Here is a 20,140-nt window from a genome sequence, read left to right as displayed (position 1 = left end):
CATTGATTGAAGAATGAGAGTGGAATGTTTGAATTTTAGGTAGGATTAGGCCTTGAAAAACTGAAAGAATGATAGTATGATTGAAGTATGAAAATGTTACTGGGTAGGTTTGAAAGAAGTATGTAATTTTGTCACTTTTATCTTTTTTCAAATTGACTATGTGTATTGTGCAATATTTATAAAATAATCATGTGTTATAGATGTATATAAATGTTTTCTACACTAAAATAAAAATACTTATATATTTGCTAAAAACTGTCTCGTACAAATAATTGAATCATGTTAATCTTGTAATGTGCAGTGCCAACTTCTAGGTTTATCACCCCACATATACTAGGATCCCAGATTTGGGACCACATTATCAACTGGCGGGGTACGTTCTTTGTTCTTTGTTCAGTCTTTCTCCCCCCTCGACCCGCCTACATTCAATAAGAAGCCCATTGGGGAACCCCCTTCTTTTGCCTCTCCACTCTTTTAAATAAAGGTGAGGGGGATTGCTTGTCCCCCCTCCCTAGGACCAGTGCCTGGTGTCATTTTTATAGGGATGGGGCACACAGCCCCCTCCCCAGGCTGATTTCACCTCGTGGGACCCCATCCCCTGGGTTCTGGGACAAAATTTATAGGAAGGAGGGCACGCCGCTCCCTCCCTGAGCTGGTTTCAGCCCCGGGAACCCCATCCCCTTGGGCCCAGTGTTAATATTAGGGGGAGGGGTGAGGAAAAAGGGTCAGGCAGATCAGGTCGATTACCCCTTCTCAAGGTTTGCCCGGCGTTAGCCGCCTCTCACCCAACTCTCGGTTACCAAATAAAGAGGCAGGCGCTGGAGACTGGAAGGCAGGAAACAGAAGTTTTATTCCGACGGAGCAGAACACGTCAAATCAGACAACAGGGTATCTTCTCAAGGTGCTCTAACCGCATCTCTGAGGCCTGGCCTCTTATACACAGGTTTATGGCTTTATTACATTTATGACATCCGTGGTATTGCTTTGAAGTTCACAAAGGCATCTTTGGAATCCCCGGTTCAGGCCCGTTCTCACACATATCTACAGTAGAGGTCCCCACCCAAATCACAGCATGATGGCTATCGCGCAGCTGGACATTCCGCTGGGAACAGGGATGTGGGCGATCGGTCGGATCTAGGGGGGTGAAGGCATTGATTAATCCCCGCTCCTTTGATGTGGGGCGAGGTCCTACTGTAGGGGGCAATAAACTGCATCTGCTGAGCTAAGTGATGGCCTGGGGTCAGGCCGGACAATCGGGCAGGGAGGAAGAGGTTATCAAAAAAGGGTCTGTTCTATGAATGAGATGAAAGAGTGAGGGGGTTCAGTACGGGATGTGGCTCGGAGGCAGGGTCGCGCTGGAGGTGCGTTTATGACCCAAGCAGGAGAGACCGGGGGTTGTCGGGATGCTTGCGAGGCTGGGGAGTGAGGGAGAGAGAGAGCATGGCAATCAAAATGGTTGCTGCTTACGCGCACGTATGGATCTGAAAGGGACAAGACGGCGCCGATAATGTTTACGCCACAATCCAGATTTTAACAGTCCTCCCTTTTCAACATATCTAGCCAGCTTGTCAATTTATGTCTATCCCCATTAGATTACGTATTTCGATATCATATAAAGCGTTCATACGTTCAGTGTCGAAATTCGGAGTCTTTGGGCACATGCAGTTAGCGATGAGTGAGCACAAAGGTGGCAAGCATTGAATACCTAGGCAACACCCACACAGTACCACGACCGGTATCAATATAAATGTAAACAACCTCCATCCCCAGTCCTTCAAAGTACCCCAAAACCAGCTCCCAAGCGACCATCCTTCTTGCTCCTGGTGAACCTCTGAGGAAAGTCTGTGGAGGTGCTCGATTGCTTTGTAAACTGAGGGCGAGTTATCTGGCACGTAGGTGCAACAGCTGGATCCAATGATGCGGCATGCTCCTCCACGGTCAGCTAGAACCACATCTAGAACAAGGCGGTTCTGAAGAGCCACCAGGCGGACTGCCTGAAGCTCGGCCGTATTGTTAGTGAGGATGCCAGCCGTGATGTTCATGGTCGTTTCTACTGCCTGGGTCAGGTGTCGGATGGCGCGGCTGTTTGCCATTGGGCCCCACAGAGGAACATGTCCCTTCACTGCATCCAGGAACTGTGATCCAGTGGAGTCGGCTTGTTCAATGTCTCTTGCGCGCTTCTGCCGGTGATGGTTTGCTGGGGCCACGTACGTTGGAGGGAGAACGAAGGCGATGTAGCAAGTACCCCCCCAACTTTTTGGAAGCCAAGTGTAAGCTTTGGTGCCACAAACAAAGTACATATTCGGAGAAGCAACAAAGGAGGGGGGATCAATTGAGTCCAATGTTCTGGTGAAGTGGCAGGAACTGCGACCCACCAGCTGCGTTCCCAGGCCTTCGAGGCACACGAGGCCCGTGACATTGATAACAGACAGAGCCACAGTCAGAGTGGCAGCAGTTCATCTCCGTAGGTAGGAGAAGGTGGGTCTGGCTGGATTATGGAACACCTGCATTTCAACTCGTTCCTTGGCAGGGATGTCCATATGGAAGGAGGAACCAGAGGTCAAAGGACAAAAGGGAGCAGATGTCCTCCCGGTTTTGTTCAGCCAGAACCCATGGTAGAAGTGTGACACTGTTTGACCAGAAGTGGCGTTGTCCTTGTAACTCTCTTGCAAGAGGATCAACCAGGCAAGGCAGGAGCCATGAACTGAGAAAGGGGAAGGGATGAAAGGGATGGAGTGTCTGGTGGCATGCGGAAGTAACCCGCAGATCCAGCAGTTTGTGGCGTTGGCGGCAAGGTTGTGCTGGTGCAACAGTTGCACGAAGGAATTGTTCCAGAACTCCTTACGCCTTTCTCGGAGCTGAGGCGAAAGGGAGATCAGGTGATGCTCTTTCATAGTGGTTGGCTGTGCAGTGGTCAGCAATATCTGATGAGCGGGTGCACTCTCTTCCACGATCCAGAAGGAAGTCATGAGGAGGAGGCAAAAGAGGAGGAAAATGAAAAGGGCAATTGTCTTTGATTTATGCATACTGTCAGTCTTTGGGTTCCTATAGTGGGTATTTCCGGTTGCTCCCGTCAATTTCTTATCTGGCGCTTCCATCATCTTCTTATCTGGCGCTTCCATCATCTTCGAGGTGCTCGGTAGTGGGCAGAACCGCAGACTTCGTTTAGCTTCTCTCCGGGTAACCCTGGGTTGTGTTTAGGCTACCGTTCAGAGATTCAACTTAGTCTGTGGTCTACTTAGCCGAAGCTCCCTCCTTTCGACGCAGGAAATACCCTTCCCTGGATGGCACAGTGGGATCTGAGAATTTTGCATGTTCGAGTGCCTCGGTATCAGGATAACAGTTCAGTGATGGCCGGTCTTTGTTCAGGAGCTCTTCTTGGGTGCTGACGATTTCTGTCGTGGCCAGGGTCGAGGAGACCTTCTTACAGTGGTGTGCGTGCAGCCAGTGTCGTTTCCCCTCCACTCGAAGAGCCGTCCGGGTGGTGATCAGTACTTGCCAGGGGCCCGTCCACCGGGGTTCCAGACTCTTTGCCCGTTGGAAATTTCGGATCAGCACATAATCCCCCGGTTGGATATCGTGACCCGGACCCCTGGAAGCATCGGGGATGGCCTGCTGCACCTGCTGATGAATGACAGACAACGTTTTAGTCAATTTGCACAAGTAATCAGACAGTAGGACATCCGGGACGTCGTGAATGGAGGTCGGTTTAGGGGCAGTCCAGAGGTTCATCGGTCGCCCAAATACAACCTCGTAGGGGGTCAAATGATGCTTAGTGGGAGTGGAGCGCATCGATAGTAATGCCAGTGGGAGGGCATCTGGCCATTTAAGTCCTGTGGTGGCCACTATCTTCGACAGTTTTAGTTTCAGTGTGGCGTTGTGTCGCTCAACTAAGCCAGCAGATTGGGGGTGAAAGACTGCATGAAACCTTTGTTTTACACCCAACCCTTTCAAGATTAGTTGGATAACTTCAGCTATGAAGTGGGGGCCGTTGTCGCTCCATAGAATTCGACAAAGGCCGTAGCGAGGGAAAAACTCCTTCAGTAGTACCTTGGCAGTGGTCATGGCAGTGTTATCACGGGTAGGGTAGGCTTCTACCCATTTGCTGAAGGCACACACAATGACTAATACATACTTCAGGCTTTGGCATCTTTCTAGTTGGATGTAGTCCATCTGGAGGACGTCAAAGGGATGGTCGGGGACCCCAAACCCTCCCCGGGGTACCACAGTTCCTTTCCCAGGGTTGTGTTGCAGGCAGATAAGGCATTGCTGGACCAGGCGTCTGGCTGAGTCGGGAATTCTGTCATTGTGCCAGACCCTGGAGATGAGTTCGATCATGGGGGCAGATCCTATGTGTGCGGGGGAGTGTGCCATAGTCAGTATGGGGATCAGGTACGAGTCAGGCAGCAACCATTTGTTTGTGTCTTTTGTCCGCCAGCAACCTTCATCATCTTTCAATCCCACCTGTGCCCATTCGGTCAATTCGTGTGGTGAGCTGGCCATCTGGATGTCTCTAATCGTTTCCCTAGCGTCAGTCCATTTTTCTGCTTGTGACCTGGTCACATACATGCGTGTCGTCGTCCTATTCTCAGCTGTGGTTCGGGCAGTGATGTCGGCTAGTGCGTTTCCCTGTCCTATGATGTCCGTCACCTTTCTGTGTGCTTGGCATTTGATTACGGCTAATTGTTTGGGGAGGAGAACTGCTTCAATCAGGGCGGAGACTAGATCTCCGTGGAGGATGGGCGTGCCGTGGGACGTCAGGAATCCCCTTTCTCTCCACAAGAGTCCAAAATGGTGAACCACTCCGAAGGCGTACTGACTGTCCGTGTAAATGTTTGCCGTGGTCCCTGTCGCTATAATGCATGCTCGTGTGAGGGCAATCAGTTCTGCCGCTTGTGCGGATCGTTGTGTGATGCGGGCTGTCTCAATTACTGTTCGGGCTGTCGTTACTGCATAGGCAGCTGAGGTGGTGCCGTCGGAGAGTTTGATGCAAGAGCCGTCTACCCATAGCTCTCCGTCAGGGTCTGTGAAAGCGGTGTCTCGGAGGTCAACTCTACTCCTAGTCTGTTCGTCTGTGAGTGTCACACAGTCATGTATGGGGGGGACATTTGGGTCGTTTTCGGGCAGAGGCAGCAAGGTGGCTGGGTTCAGTGTGGTGCATCTTTTCAGCGTGATGTGAGGTGCAAGCAGAGTCAGTTCGTATCCAGTCAGTCGGGCGCTAGTCAGGTGTTGCGTCTTAGTCTGGTTCAGGAGGGTGTCAACAGCATGGGGCACTAATACCGTGAGGGAATTCGACAGTACGATCCCCTCACTTTGTCGGATAGAGACAGCGGCGGCAGCTACGGCTCGAAGGCAGGCAGGCAAGGCTCTCGCTACGGGGTCAAGGGTGGCAGAGAAATAGGCACATGGTTGTTGCTTGGGGCCAATAGTTTGAGTCAGGACAGACAAAGCGCACCCCTCCCTTTCGTGAGTGTAGAGAGAGAAGGGCTTGGTGTAATCAGGGGTTCCTAGGACTGGTGCAGAACAAAGGGCATCTCGAAGTTCTTTGAAGGAAGATTGGCATTCGGGGGTCCAAGGGAGTGGGAAGGGGACATCTTTGGCTAGTAGGGAAAGTAGTGGCTTTACAATGAGGCTGAAATTTGGCAACCACTGCCGGCAGAAGGAGGTGAGGCCTACCAGGGAGCGGACTTGTTTCTGGGTCTTTGGGACAGGGGTTTCTAGAATGGCCTGAATTCGATCGGGTGTAAGCTTTCTCCCGTCTTTGGACAAGAGGTGGCCTAGGTAGGTGACCTGGGGTTGGCAGAATTGCAACTTCTTCTTGGAGACCTTGTGGCCATTTTCCGCAAGGAAGTGCAAGAGTTGGATGGTGGCTGTGACTGCAAGTGGAGTGGTGTCGGCCGCCAAAAGGATGTCATCGACGTACTGTATCAACACCACTCCCTCCGGTAGCTGAACGGCGTCCAGCTGTCTCTTGAGGGCCTGGCTATAGATGCTGGGACTTTTTGTGTAACCTTGGGGAGCTCTACAGAATCTATATGAGCGGGATTTTAACGTGAAGCCGAAAAGGTAGCGGCTGTCTGGGTGGATGGGGATGGAGAAGAAAGCGTTCTTGAGGTCTATTACAGTGAAGGTGGTGGCGGTGGAAGGAATCAGGGTCAGAATGGTGGCGATATCTGAGACTACGGGGTACTGAGGTACAACTACCTTGTTGACCTCTCGAAGGTCGATGATGAAGCGGTACGCTTTCTCATCTCCCTCGCCCTGCTTCTTCACAATGGGTAGGATAGGGCTGTTGCAAATATTGCTGACTACTTCCTCTACCACTCCTGCCTCTACCAGGGACTGGATTATCATTACCAATGCCTTCTCACCTTCGGGTGATATCCGATACTGTGGAAGTTTTGGGAGTATCGCATCTTGGCGAACAGTTATGTGCACGGGGTCGATCATCATTCGTCCTACATCAGCGTCAGTTTTAGCCCACAGATACAGAGGCAGAGAGTCAAGTAAGGATGCGTCAGCGTCAGAGATGGAGAACATGTGTCGTGCGGGATGAGGTCTGAGCAAAGTCGGGTTGTCGTACAGAATGACTCGAACTCCGTCCTGTGAACACCTGATGGTAGCTCGGAAATGCTTCAGTAAGTCAAGTCCCATAATGGCATCGGGGGTGTTGGAGGAAAGCAGAAACGTCGTGTCAGTGGGGTTACTGTCCAGGTCGAAGGAGACCGGTGCGGATAAGGGGTTAGTGGAGGGCGTTCCATCAAAGCCTATTGATGTTATGCGTGAGCCAGACAAGGGTGCCCTTGGAATCAGTCGTTTAGATAACGCACTACGTGTCGCGCCAGTGTCTACCAGAAATGGAGACTTCGTACCTAGGACCTTAGCGGTGACGTAAGGACCTTGCTGGTCAACATAGAGCTCGACTGGATCCCTCCCTTGCCCTAGGCAGTCCTATGCGAAGTCGCGGGCATCGTCACAGTCAGTCTGCTGGCATTGGTTCTGTCGGGGGTGGTCAAAAGTGTTCGGTCTGCCTGATCTGTCATTTCTGGCGTCGTTTGTGTGCCCTCGTCCCTGTCCTTTATTTTTCGGCCCACCCGCTATGTCTTTTGCGTCCCTATTTTTGCACATTTCTAGCAGGACCGGGCACTGGGACTTCCAATGCCCATATCCTTTGCAAAACGCACACTGGTTCTCATCGAGGTCTGTTCGTGGAGCGCCGGGTGCGGGTGTGCGGTCTCTGGGGGGTGGATTTCTATGAGCGTTCGACTGGTAGTTTCCTCTATACTGTTCCCTTCCTGTCGTCACTCCTTGCAATTGAGCAATCATCACTCGTTCTTTCAAATCCTTTTTCTTTTTCTCAGTCGCCCTATCGTTCTCGTTCTTTTGCCATTCGTAGTATTGAGCCATCTGAAGGATAGCCGCGGGTTTGGAGGCAGCCCAACTACTTTCACTGCTCTGCAGTTTTAGCGAGACTTCTGGTGTCAGGCCTTTTACAAAGTTCTGGACGAACAAGTGATGTCCGGTCGCAGAGGTCATGTCCTGGCCGCTGTAATCGGAGAACACCGTTTCGAACCGGGAGAAATATTCTGAGGCGTCTTCCTGTGGTTTCTGGCAGCAGGCCGTTACTACCGACCAGTCCACCTTCTTTTCTGGTACTATGGTTTTCAGTTTTAGTACTATTTTGTCTGGTAGGTCTAGAATCGATTTCAAGGGTTTCTGTCCGGGCTCTCGCTGTTTGTCTATGCCATCGAGTTGTGACCAGGTATGTCCGAACAGCTCAAGGTGGTCGACTTTCCGGATTTGCTTCCACACATCAGCTGGCAGACATAGCCAGAAAAACAAGTCGATGTCCGCTAGGATCATAATCGTCGAACCCAAGGCGGTATCTAATTCTGTGTAGAAGGCAGTGGGGTTCTTTCGTAGATCGGGCAAGGACTTTCGGAAAGTCAGGATGTCTTGCCGATCCCAGGGTTGGTAGACCCAGTTGTACACTACCCTCCCTTTCGCATCTTGGTGGTTAATATCGTCGTGTGTTCCCTGTCCTCGTGAGGGGACCCAATAAGGTGCCGCTTCTCTTATTGGCATCATGGTATCAGTTCTCTCGGTTTGAGGCTCAGTTGCTGCTGGGGTCGTGGTGTCGGCCTCTAATCTCTGCTCAGTGAGGTGGCGGAAGACTTCAAGCGTGCGCGAGAAGAGGTCCGTCACATCACCCTCGCCCTGTTCTCCAATGTCGACTTTTCTATACAGAGTCGTTAGGCTTTCAGGACCTTTGTTACGATACCGGTCTTCATAGGCGTTAAGGGTGTGGTAACAGAAACGTGCCACAAAGTGTCGTTTGTGGTTATCAGCATATGTATTGCATATATCTGTCACGTAATCTTCGCTTTCCTTCCGTTCTACTAGCGTCTTTGCGATCTTATCAATCCCTGCTCGTTCATCCTTATTCAATCGATGGAGCCTAGCAGAGTCTTTCTTCTTAGTTTCGGGCTCATCTAATGTTGCTGCTTGCGCTGCGCTGAGTACAAGGGGCTCGGCCGGCGCGGAGGCCGTGAGGACCGAGGCTCTGGCACTGCTGTCATCTGTGCTAGGGGGTTGCGTGCGTTGCACTAGAGGTTGGGAAGGGGCGTATGGAGGGGGCATGTAGATGATCGGGGGACCTAGCAGTAGATCATCGTCCGTTCGCTGCTTCGAAGGTCGCTCAGGGTAAAGCGTAGAGGGTGTTCTAACGGGACATTGGCTCGATGTCTCGGATTCTTGCTTCAGTCTAGCTCCCTCTCTTTCCTTTATCTCTTCTTTCAACTTGCTCGCAGCTAAATGAGCCGCTTTTCGCAATTCTTTCTCTAGTCTGACTTAGTTTCTTTTCTTTCGTTGTTCCGTCTCCTTGCGCCACATGCCGAAACTATCAAGCATAGTGGGCGTTGTTTTATTGTTACAAAGGGCTGTTTCCAGCACGCTTATTTTTGCGTCATCGAAGGATCCTATCAGTGGCCACTGACTTTCCTGATCCTTTTTAGTATATTTATGCCATAACTTACTATAAGCTACGGCTACTTGTCCATACTTTAAAAACATATCCTTATTAGGGGTGCCTTCCAGAGGAGCTGGATGATCCACCTTTAATAAGCGGTCCGGGCTGAACCAACTACTGGACAATGGGGAGAAGATAGGCATGACGGGTTACAATGGGGACAAAAGTCTGCACTACCTATCCTTTCACTTCTTACAAAGACTAGACGGAATATCTCTATTCCACGTTATTTGTCAGCAGAAAATACCTCCAAAGAACTAAATGTCGAACAATTAATGTCCGTTCAATCAAACAATCAGTGGCGAGAAAGAAATAGGCACGACGGGTTACAACGGGGGCAAAGGCCTGCGTTACCTATTCTTCACTATCTGCAAAGGAGGACAGAATACTTTTATCCTTCCCCGTTTGTAGACAGAGAATTCTCGAGAAAACAATCCTCGAACAAACAATGTTCGGGCAAACAATCAATCAGTGGGGGAGAAAAATAGGCACGACGGATTACAACGGGGGCAAAAGCCTGCGTTACCTACCCTTCACTACCTGCAAAGGAAGAGAGAATACTTTCTATTTCTCTCCGTTTGCAGACAGAGAATCTCCAAGAGAACCAACAATTCGGAGAGTAATACTAGTATTTTCCAATCGATCAATCAAATATTTCACAGTTTGTCGTGTTACACGACCTTACCCGGACCGTATGGACAGTTTCCTGTCTTCCGATTCCAGCGCCCGATCGTCCTCTATCTTCTGTCGTGGCACTCCTGATGGTTCCCAGTCAGGACCGTAGATTACTCGAGAGAGGTCTGTTCGGAACTGGTGAAGTTCGGATGATCGGCTGCCAGACGAGGGTCTATCGGGCAGGTGCACTTCCGGATCGTTGCAGTCGTTCACTCCGTCGTCAGGACCTCTCCCACTGGATCCACGTGTCGCTGATGGGCCCCACGTTTGGGATGCCAATTGAGGAACAAGGGTCAGGCAGATCAGGTCGATTACCCCTTCTCAAGGTTTGCCCGGCGTTAGCCGCCTCTCACCCAACTCTCGGTTACCAAATAAAGAGGCAGGCGCTGGAGACTGGAAGGCAGGAAACAGAAGTTTTATTCCGACGGAGCAGAACACGTCAAATCAGACAACAGGGTATCTTCTCGAGGTGCTCTAACCGCATCTCTGAGGCCTGGCCTCTTATACACAGGTTTATGGCTTTATTACATTTATGACATCCGTGGTATTGCTTTGAAGTTCACAAAGGCATCTTTGGAATCCCCGGTTCAGGCCCGTTCTCACACATATCTACAGTAGAGGTCCCCACCCAAATCACAGCATGATGGCTATCGCGCAGCTGGACATTCCGCTGGGAACAGGGATGTGGGCGATCGGTCGGATCTAGGGGGGTGAAGGCATTGATTAATCCCCGCTCCTTTGATGTGGGGCGAGGTCCTACTGTAGGGGGCAATAAACTGCATCTGCTGAGCTAAGTGATGGCCTGGGGTCAGGCCGGACAATCGGGCAGGGAGGAAGAGGTTATCAAAAAAGGGTCTTTTCTATGAATGAGATGAAAGAGTGAGGGGGTTCAGCACGGGATGTGGCTCGGAGGCAGGGTCGCGCTGGAGTTGCGTTTATGACCCAAGCAGGAGAGACCGGGGGTTGTCGGGGATGCTTGCGAGGCTGGGGAGTGAGGGAGAGAGAGAGCATGGCAATCAAAATGGTTGCTGCTTACGCGCACGTATGGATCTGAAAGGGACAAGATGGCGCCGATAATGTTTACGCCACAATCCAGATTTTAACAGGGGGGCACACAGTCCCGCTTCCTGGCCCAATTTTGATCCTGGGGACTCCATGCCCCGAGGTCCAGCAGCATGTTCAAGGGGGAAGAAGGCACGCCCCCCTCCCTGGGCCCAGCGTAATTGTGAAGGGTAGTGGGGCATGCAACCCCCCACCTGGGCTAATTTTGACCTTGTGGACCCCATCCCCTGGTGTTCGGCACCTTAAAGGTGAGTGCCCTAATGTTCACATAGGGCACCCACCACACTGTTGCTAGCCTGCATGCTCCCACCTACAGGGAGCACTTAATAATGCTGCTTCCCGCCGGGGAGAGAAAAATTGCAATCTGTTTCCCTGCGGGCAGGGAAACAGATCTACAGGAGCATTTGTGAACCTCCCACCAGTCGGGAGCAGACCTAGTGTTTGCTCCCACCAAGCGAGAGTAAACACAGGTTTTCCTGCCTGTGCAGCTGCGGGCAGGGAAACCGCTATGTCCCGGGGGTGGGCACCCTAGGACATAGCCTGTAAGTCAGCCCTGTTGGGTGGGGTCACCAGGGCCATTAATGGCTCAGGAAGGGGGGGGGCACCCAGCCCCCTTACCTTAAAGGAATCAGCCCCGGGGTGGGCTCCTCATGGCCTTTTCAGACTCTGGAAGGGGGGCCACGGGCCCTTTCACCATTTCACCACTTTTAGTTACAGTTTGGCCCCAGAGGTGGGCTCTCCAAGGTCTTATGAAGCTCAGGGACGGAGGCAACACCACCCCCTCCCCATATAAATTAATATCAGGCCTCCCTCTCCATACAAAGAGTTTTTGGCCCCAGGGGTGGGCTTACTGGGGCCTCTGGAGGCTTGGAGAGGGGTGACCGTGCAGTCCCCCTACCCTTTATGAACACAGCCCCAGGGAAAGGCTCTCCAGGACTTATAAGGAATAAATGCAGCCCAGACACAATTTGTTTTGATCCATCAAGAGCCTTGAGGGATTATGGCATTTTATGCCATTTTGTTTTCTTTTTTGGCCCTGGAGGGGTTCCTTCTGGTTCCTCCAAAAGAGGCTCAGGGGTCAGGGTAACCCTACTCTGCCCCAATATATCTTTTTTTTGAAGGGGAAGAACTTCTGGACAGGGGGCTAAGTCCCAGAATCCTGTAATGGCTGGCAGCAAACCTTTTCTCATGTTGCTGGCAGCCAATCAGTGTGCTCGCTCTCGCGGGAGTCTGACTCCCGCAGGAGCGAGATGTCCCACATAAATAAAGTTCCCTGGACCAATCAGAATGCTGTATTTTTAAACTGGCGCTCTTGCAAGAGTCTCGGAGACTCTCACAAGCCCAACTGCTAGAATATACAATTTTTTATTTCACCCTTAATATCTCAAAAACTACTGAACGGATTTACAACAAATAAAAAAAAACTATCTGCAGACCAAAATGTAGCTTCCTGACAAATTTGGTATAATTCTGTTCAGCCGTTTTTGCTGCAACTTGTCTAAAAGAAGTTTATGGGAAATGCATGGGGATTTTGCGTTTTGGGACCCCCTTTTGTTTCTCAGGCCCGCCTGACAGATCACTCTAAAACCTTTAGGAAGAAGCTGAGGTGTATAAACATTTTTGGGGGGAAAGTTTCATGAAGATTCATCAAACAGTGCCAACTTTATTATGAAACCAGAAAACTCTTTGTCCATGGAAAAGCAGAGCCAAGTTTACCTACCTAATGATGACCGCCACTAGGTTTTATATATATCTATATATATGTAGATATATAGATAGATAGATATAAAGATTGAAAAATGGAGCAGCCCCTATATAGAGCACCCTGTAACTCCACAAACACTATGAATCTGCCCAACACATACATCTGATTTTCTAAGCAGATTTTTAAGCATAGGATTAGCACAATGTCATCCAAGCCGAGCAGGAGAGACACAAAAACTTTTGCCATTTTTACTGTAAAGTATTTAACCATTAGCTGGTCCCATCCACACTACCCTGAAAAATGGTAAAAGCCTTTTACCACTCTAGGCTCAGTTTTACAGCTTTGGATTTGAAAATGCCATCCAAGCCAACATGGAATGAATAAAGGCAACCACTAACATGTGCTTCACTCTAGTTAGAGTTCATCAGAGAAGCATATCTTTGTCCAGACACAAGCGATGACCCATTATAAGTCCAGACAATACCATTTCAAGCTTAGAGTGCCGCATAAATTAGACAAAAAAGGAAGCATTGAACTCAGGGTAGTTCCTAACTTTAAGTGGAGAGTAAGTTCTTTATATGGAGCACACTACAACAGACAGACACTCTGAATCTACTCACCTCAAATGTCTGTTTTGCTATCAAACGTTTTTAAGCATAGGATTGACACAGGGCCATCCATGCCCAGTAAGAAAGTGACAAAGCCTTTTGTCATTTTTACAGCACAGTCATTAAGAATAGGATTAGCTAGTGCCATCCATGCCAAACTGAAAGAAATCAAAAGCCTTTTACCACTCCAGGCACAGGATTGCATGTTTGGGTTGGAAAATATTGTCCAAGCCAACTAAAATGTATTTAGCTCTAGTTAATGCTCATCAAATGGATAGCTTTGGACAGACACAAGAGAGCATTCAGTATAAGTCAAGACAATACCCCTTCAGGCTTAAAGTGATGCATAACCTATGCAACAAATGAAGCAGGGAACTCTGGGTAGTTCCAAGGTTTAGGTAGACAGCGGCTCCTTCATGTAGAGCACCTTGCAATACACTTACACTCTGAAGCTGCTCATCTCAAAGTCTGTTTTCCTTGCATAGCTTTAAAGCATGGGATCAGTACAGAGCCATCCATGCCAAGCTAAAAATTGACAAAGCCTTTTACCAAATGACAAAAGCCTTTTACCATTCCAGGCACTGTTTTACAGGTTTGTATCGTAAAATACCACCCAAGCCAACCTGGAATAATTAAAATCAACCCCTAACAAATGTGTTTCACTTTATTTAGAGGTCATTAGAGAAATATAGCTTTGTTCAGACACAAGAGAGCACTCATTATAAGTAAAGACAATACCCATTAAGGTTTAGAGTGCTGCATACATTATGCAAATAAGGAAGCAGGGAACTCTGGGGCCGATTCACAGAACTAACTTACGACAAAATCCTAAACTTACTACTTTTTATATTCACACAAGGCATTTAGTAGTCTTAAATTAGGATTTTGTCTTAAATTTGGATTTTGCCTTAAATTAGGATTTTGTCCTAAATTAGGATTTTGTCTTAAATAAGGATGTTGTCTTAAATTACGATGCTGTCCCAAGTTAGGATTTTGTTTTAAATTAGGATTTTGTCCTAAGGTAGGATTTTGTCTTAAATTAGGATTTTGTCTTAAATTAAATTTAAGACAATCTTAAATTAAACTTATGTTTAATTTAAGACAAAATCCTAACTTAAGACAAAATCCTAATTTAGGACAAAATCCTAATTTAGGACAAAATCCTATTTTAGGACAAAATCCTAATTTAAGACACAATCCTAATTTAAGACAAAGTCCTAATTTAGGACAAAGTCCTAATTTAGGACAAAATCCTAATTTAAAACAAAATCATAATTTAAGACAAAATCCTAATTTAGGACAACATCCTAATTTAGGACAAAATCATAATTTAAGACAAAATCATAATTTAAGACAAAATCATAATTTAGGACAAAATCATAATTTAAGACAAAATCCTAATTTAAGACAAAATCATAATTTAAGACTACTAAATGCCTTCTGTGAATACCAAAAGTAGTAAGTTTAGGATTTTGTCTTAAGTTAGTTCTGTGAATCGGGCCGTCGAGAGCAGCTCCTTTATATGGAGCACCCTACAACACCCTAGACATTGAATCTGCTCACATTGAATGGATGTTTATCTAGTCCAGTTTTTAAGGATAGGATTAGCATCATAGAGATTCATTCAACTTAAAAAAATTATATATATGTATGTTGTGTGCGTGTTTAAGTGTACACACACACCCATATATGTCTGTGTTTAAAAAATAATAATTTTGATGATTATGTCAGAACCATGAACAAATAGGACCATATTACATGGTTACTGACCATGTAGCCTCTATTGTTTCTAGAGTATTGCTCCTTTTGAATGGAATGACTCTGTGGTTGTGTTCATGTGACTTGCTTGGCAAAGACTTATCTTTATCACACACACTGCTGTGCTCTTCTTAGGTTGACTCTGCGTGAGCTGGGCCCCTGGGCTTCCCACATGCGCTGGCTCATTTGGTTCATGGCATCATTTGGAACGATTTATGTGTTTTTCTTCCATGAGAGGTAAGCTTTTCATAATTCATGTAACCTTATGTGTTCAAGATCAATGCATTCCAGCCCCCCTTGACCCTCGGACATATTTTAGCTTTTCCGCAGCTTCTGATAATACAGATGCTGTGCGTTACCATTGACATTTATGATGTCATCTGTAATGTCATGTGTCAGGATATGAGCAGTGCATCAGCATGTGAGAGAGCCGGGGCACTCCTTAAAGTTTGTTCTGAAATTCAATAGTGTTTTTTATTGATATACTTGATACTGTGTAGGCCATGCGCTGTGTTCACTACAGTTCTGGCATAGTTACAGTCTGTGCAAGGATGAAGTGAGCACCAGGCATCACTCAAAGGCAGTGCTTAATTTGAGATGGTGGTGTCTGGTGCTCAGCATCAGCACTTAATTGTCAGCACTGGCGCTTGGGACGACCTGCCACAAGGTGGCGCTGTCTAGATAATTTATAGATGACCACAACAACAGTTAATTAATAATGCTATATTCATCAGAAATGACTATTGCCTGCCGCCCAAGCCATTCTTTGGGGACCTGAAATTGTGTGAATTGTCACACTTGTAAAAGTGTAGTTGTTAGTAGTTGTGTTGTTACTATGAATGGCAGCATAGCAGTGCAATGTGTGGTGGAAGCTGCAGTGGCCTCCTGATGAGAGCCTTGGCGGGTATTTTTTTTTTACAACTTAAGCACCGCACAAAGGTCATGCCCTCGGGCTATGCTGTGTAAATGCTGCAAACAGAATATGGCAAGGTGTACACAAATACTTCATACAGGGATTTGCTCAGTGCCATGCAGTGTGCACAGCGTATAAAGGTGATGGGTATAATGTTTTTCCTGTATGCAAGGCACAACCACACACAACATGCACCTTGCAACTTGGTGTGTGTGAGAGGGAGTGGGTGAAGGAATAGGTTGGTCCATGGCCCAATGTGCTGGTGAGCAAAAGCATAAGTGGGAGAGGATGTGGCCTAACAGCTAGAGCTGTCGACCTCGAAGCTGGGGAACCCAGTTCGATTCTTGGCAGGGGCGCTCAACATCCTGTGATTCTGCTCAAATATCTTGATCTTGCGTGCCTAACATCAGAAACGTTTTAAGGCATGGGCAACGTGGGCTCTGGCCCAGGGCCCCAGGCTTTCAGGGGGCCACCTGATAGAGCCTGGTCTGTTCTGCCGAGAGGCTTGCCCTGATGACCACAAATAATTCTTAAACAGATTGTTTTAAATACAGTTTTCCTTTCATTTCTTTTTTAATGTGGGGAATGTGTGTGAGTCTATTACAGACATTGTGCAGAGAAATGTGTTTGTTTCATGGAACAATAATATAAAAAGTTTCTTTTAGATAAAAACAGAACCTCCTATATGAGAAATGGGAGAGTGTCACAGAGATTATATTCAGTAATATTAGTGAGCTGTTTCTGTGTTACAATATTGAAAACACATGTCATTATCCCTAAATTTGAGATGTAAACGCGTTTATAATTTGGATGAGTGTGCCAGTGCAATGTCAGTGACCTGGCCAAAGAGGGCATGAAAGAGCTGAAATTGGATCATAAACAGACAAAGACAGCCCTCAAAATATGTTTGGCTCAGGGCCCTCAAAATCCTTAAGATGTCCCTGCCTAACATAATGAAGGCGTCTGTCTTTAACGCAACTGGTGCTTTTGTAAAGGCTCTGATATCTTCGGGTCAAGTTCGCGCTAGGTAAAACTCCGTAAAAAATAAACAATAAGTGACTATTTTTGCAGGAGAGTGGGCATTTTAAATGAGTCCGTGTCCCATCTTCACAGGAGGCGTGGTCAGCTGGGACCTGATTGGTCAGCAATGATTTTATGGCATGACGTCATCATTGATGCCATTTACAATCTAATTTAAGATGTCATCCTGTGCGTTCATGTGCAGCACGTTAGCAGAAGGGAAGTAAAGGCCACGTTTGGTACCGTTAAATGACATTTTTCATAGTTCTTTTTTTAGGTTCGAGATCTAAATATTGACACCACTTTAAGGGAAGTTCTTTAGCCGTTTGTGTATAGCACTGCTTACATATTGTATGCAATGTGCCGAAAAGAATGATGCGAACGGGAGTAAAGTAAACGGTCCATTTGAATATAAAAGACCTGTCCAGATGTTTATTCTCGGTGAACATATGTTCCCACCATGTGCAATGCCGAGCTTCAATTACTGGCTTAATGCGCCATCTGTAGGATAACGCAAGTACTGCCGTAACTTGTTTTGATGATGCCCTACTTTTTATAGAAAAAGAGTGTCTGACCTTCTTGGCCCACTGTTACCTATCATGGGACATCACAATGTAGTCTGTCGAACACACCCCAGACCATTGTACTTCCCTGCTGCTTCCCTTTTGCCTCCCTTCCTCTCATTTGTTCGTCTCTGCCTCTTATTTCCTCTTTACCTTTCCCCACCACACAGCTCCCCGAAAGTGTGCACTGTTTTTGAGTTTCTAACTCACCTACCTGCTGCTGGTCTGTCACCTCTTAGAAAGAAAATACTTCTATGGGTTTGGCCCTGCATCTAGGGTTGACACTGCACAATCCTAGACACCACAATGATGATCGGTTACTTCCCGGTAATATTCATTACTCCGAGTCTTAGACCTCCCCCTCATGGTCCTGGTTCCCATGCCTCCCTGTTTCGGTTTATTGTGCATTATGGCACAGGATGTTAGAAGTTAAGGTCAGAGGTCATGTGCCACAGTATGTGGGCATGGCCTGGAGGGTAGGGATGGGAGCAGGGGAGTTTCCGCTTGGGATATCTGCGTGGAGGAGCTATCGCTCATGTGTGTAAGGACTGTAATGGGAAGGTCTGGGGAGGAGGTAATGTCCTTGAGCCTCTGTGGTTGACAGAAAGAAAATTAATGATATTGTGCATGTGCCAGTTTTGCACCACTTAGTAAAATACATGCTCTGAAAAATGATTAATGCCTGTAAAGTCTGGACTGATCCCAGATTGGAGTGTTCAGCTGCGAAGCTGCATTCTCTTTTAGTAAGAAACGTGTGTGGGCGCCATGATGGAACAGTATGGCACTACACTATCTGACCTTTATATTCGCCTCTTTCTCTGTCCCAGGTACAAGATGGTGGAGCTTCTCTGTTACATTGTCATGGGATTTTCTCCGGCACTTGTGGTCTTTTCTATGGTAAGTAAAATGTGCCAAGCAGAGCAAAAGCTGTGGTAAGGAAGCAGTGGACGATTGAGAAGGGAGAGTGTTGGAGGAGTGGGTAAGGGCAATACCAACAACTTCCGGTTGAAATGTTTTGAATTGTTATTAGCAAAAGTTGCATAACAAAGTTATTCTTTCTCCTGCATATTTTAAATGTGAATTATTTATTAAATAATGTGTTTATTTGCTTATTTTGTTATTTATTTCAAAGCTTTAATAGGTGACAACATACTTCCTTTACAGACATATCCGAGCATCATTCATTAACCACTTCTGTTTGTTGTTATGGGGGGCAGAGTTCCATGTGGCGTCTGTAGTTGATTGGCTATGTCCAATGCTCAGTCGGCAATTCATTATGAATAATTTCTTGTGGTTTTCTGCTCCTATTTATAGTTGATATACATCTGCTTTTTTATTTAATTTTCTTCAAAACAATGGTGAGACCACATTTGCAAAATATACAAACAGAAAACATAACACTACCCTGTGACCATAATATATACACGCTCCACCAAAATGTTTCACTTATACATATTTCACTAAGGGTCAGATGTACATAGGCTTCCTTTTGTGATTTCCTAATGGCAACTTTTAGCGATTTGCTATTTGGAAATCGCAAACAGCTATGTCCAACAGTGTGTTTTACACTCTTTGAGATTCCCAATGGGTAGCAAGGGATCTACCTCATTAATATTCATGGTGGGAATGGCTGGCACTCACAGGAATGGTGGCCTGCTGGGGTCAGCAGACCACCATGTCTGTGACTGATTTTTAAATAAACCAGTTGTTTATTTTGAAATGCAGCAGTTTTCCTTAACCCCTTGACCGCGGCGAAAATTCCGCCGCGGTGCGGGTGATTTATGGCGTGGGCGTGGTTCGGACGGCCCCCGGCCGTCCTCCGCACACGCCCACCGTGACGTCGGACGGCCGCCGGCCGTCCGACGCATGGAAGGGGTTAAAGGAATATGGGATGCATTTAAAAAAGAAAAATGAAAAGTTTTCTTTTAATTTCTTAAGAGTAGGCAGTGGTCTGTGAAACTACTGCCTGCTTCAAAAAACGGTTGGCGCCCACATACACAAAGGAGAAGAGGTCCCTTGAGGACCCTATCCTGATTGCAAATGGTTTACCACCACAAAGTTGGTAAAGTATGAATGTTTTGCAACTGCATTCCTGTCGCAAAACATTCAACAATCTGAAAGTGCCATATGGCGTGTATGTGCGCAACATATCCACACATGCATATTTCAGCGGTGCAACACGGTGTCCTTTTGGCACCCTTGCACCCTTGAAACTGCATTAGCAAATTGCAATTACCAATTTGGTAATCACAAATTGTGAATGTCTTCCCATTCATTCCTATGGGCCTCAAGGCCCTTAGGAATGAATGGGAAGGTATTCCTTAATAGCGATTCGCAATTTGCGAGTCGCAATTAAGGAATATATAGGATTCACAAAATGTTTTGCAAATCTAAAAGCTAAAAATTGCATTTTGAGAATCGCAAACCTCCTTTTTAGGTTTTGACTGGCCATGCGCTTTGCGCATGTGCCAAAAAAACCTCTTGAGTTGTGTGTGTGGGTCGGGATACGCCCCCTCCTCCGATTGGCTAGCTCCATAAATGGAGGCTAGCCATTGGACGAGGGGCCTGTCCGTCAATGCCGGACCAGATTCGGGGGCGTTCCCGAGATTCTTTGGCTTTTGCCGACGTCACGCGACGTCAGCCAAAAGCCGGGAACGCCCCCGAATCTGTCCCGGCATTGAGCCGGCACCCGCCTTCCGGGCAATTCAAGCTGCAGCCTATTTATAAACCTCAATGGTGAAAGTAGGATTTCAGTTTGGTAGAATTATATCTGTAATTGTTGGTATAACGAATGATTTAGATGTGGTA

At 47.2% G+C, this 20,140-nt stretch overlaps 1 protein-coding gene across 2 annotated transcripts in view; it reads left to right on the top strand.

Moving 5' to 3' along the window:
* The window catches only part of MMD2 (monocyte to macrophage differentiation associated 2), a 341,543-nt gene that overhangs the window by 282,157 nt on the left and 39,246 nt on the right, over positions 1-20,140 (top strand). For both annotated transcript variants that reach the window (XM_078665015.1, XM_078665014.1), the window contains 2 exons: positions 14,972-15,073; positions 18,160-18,229. In XM_078665015.1, coding sequence (XP_078521141.1) covers positions 14,972-15,073; positions 18,160-18,229 — 172 coding nt within the window. The remainder of the gene's footprint in view (positions 1-14,971; positions 15,074-18,159; positions 18,230-20,140) is intronic.

The sequence above is a fragment of the Lissotriton helveticus genome, chromosome 10 (assembly GCF_964261635.1).
Source record: "Lissotriton helveticus chromosome 10, aLisHel1.1, whole genome shotgun sequence".
Classification (NCBI taxonomy): domain Eukaryota; kingdom Metazoa; phylum Chordata; class Amphibia; order Caudata; family Salamandridae; genus Lissotriton; species Lissotriton helveticus.
The sequence above is the reverse complement of the archived record's forward strand: the minus strand, read 5'-3'. Positions and strand labels throughout refer to the sequence as shown.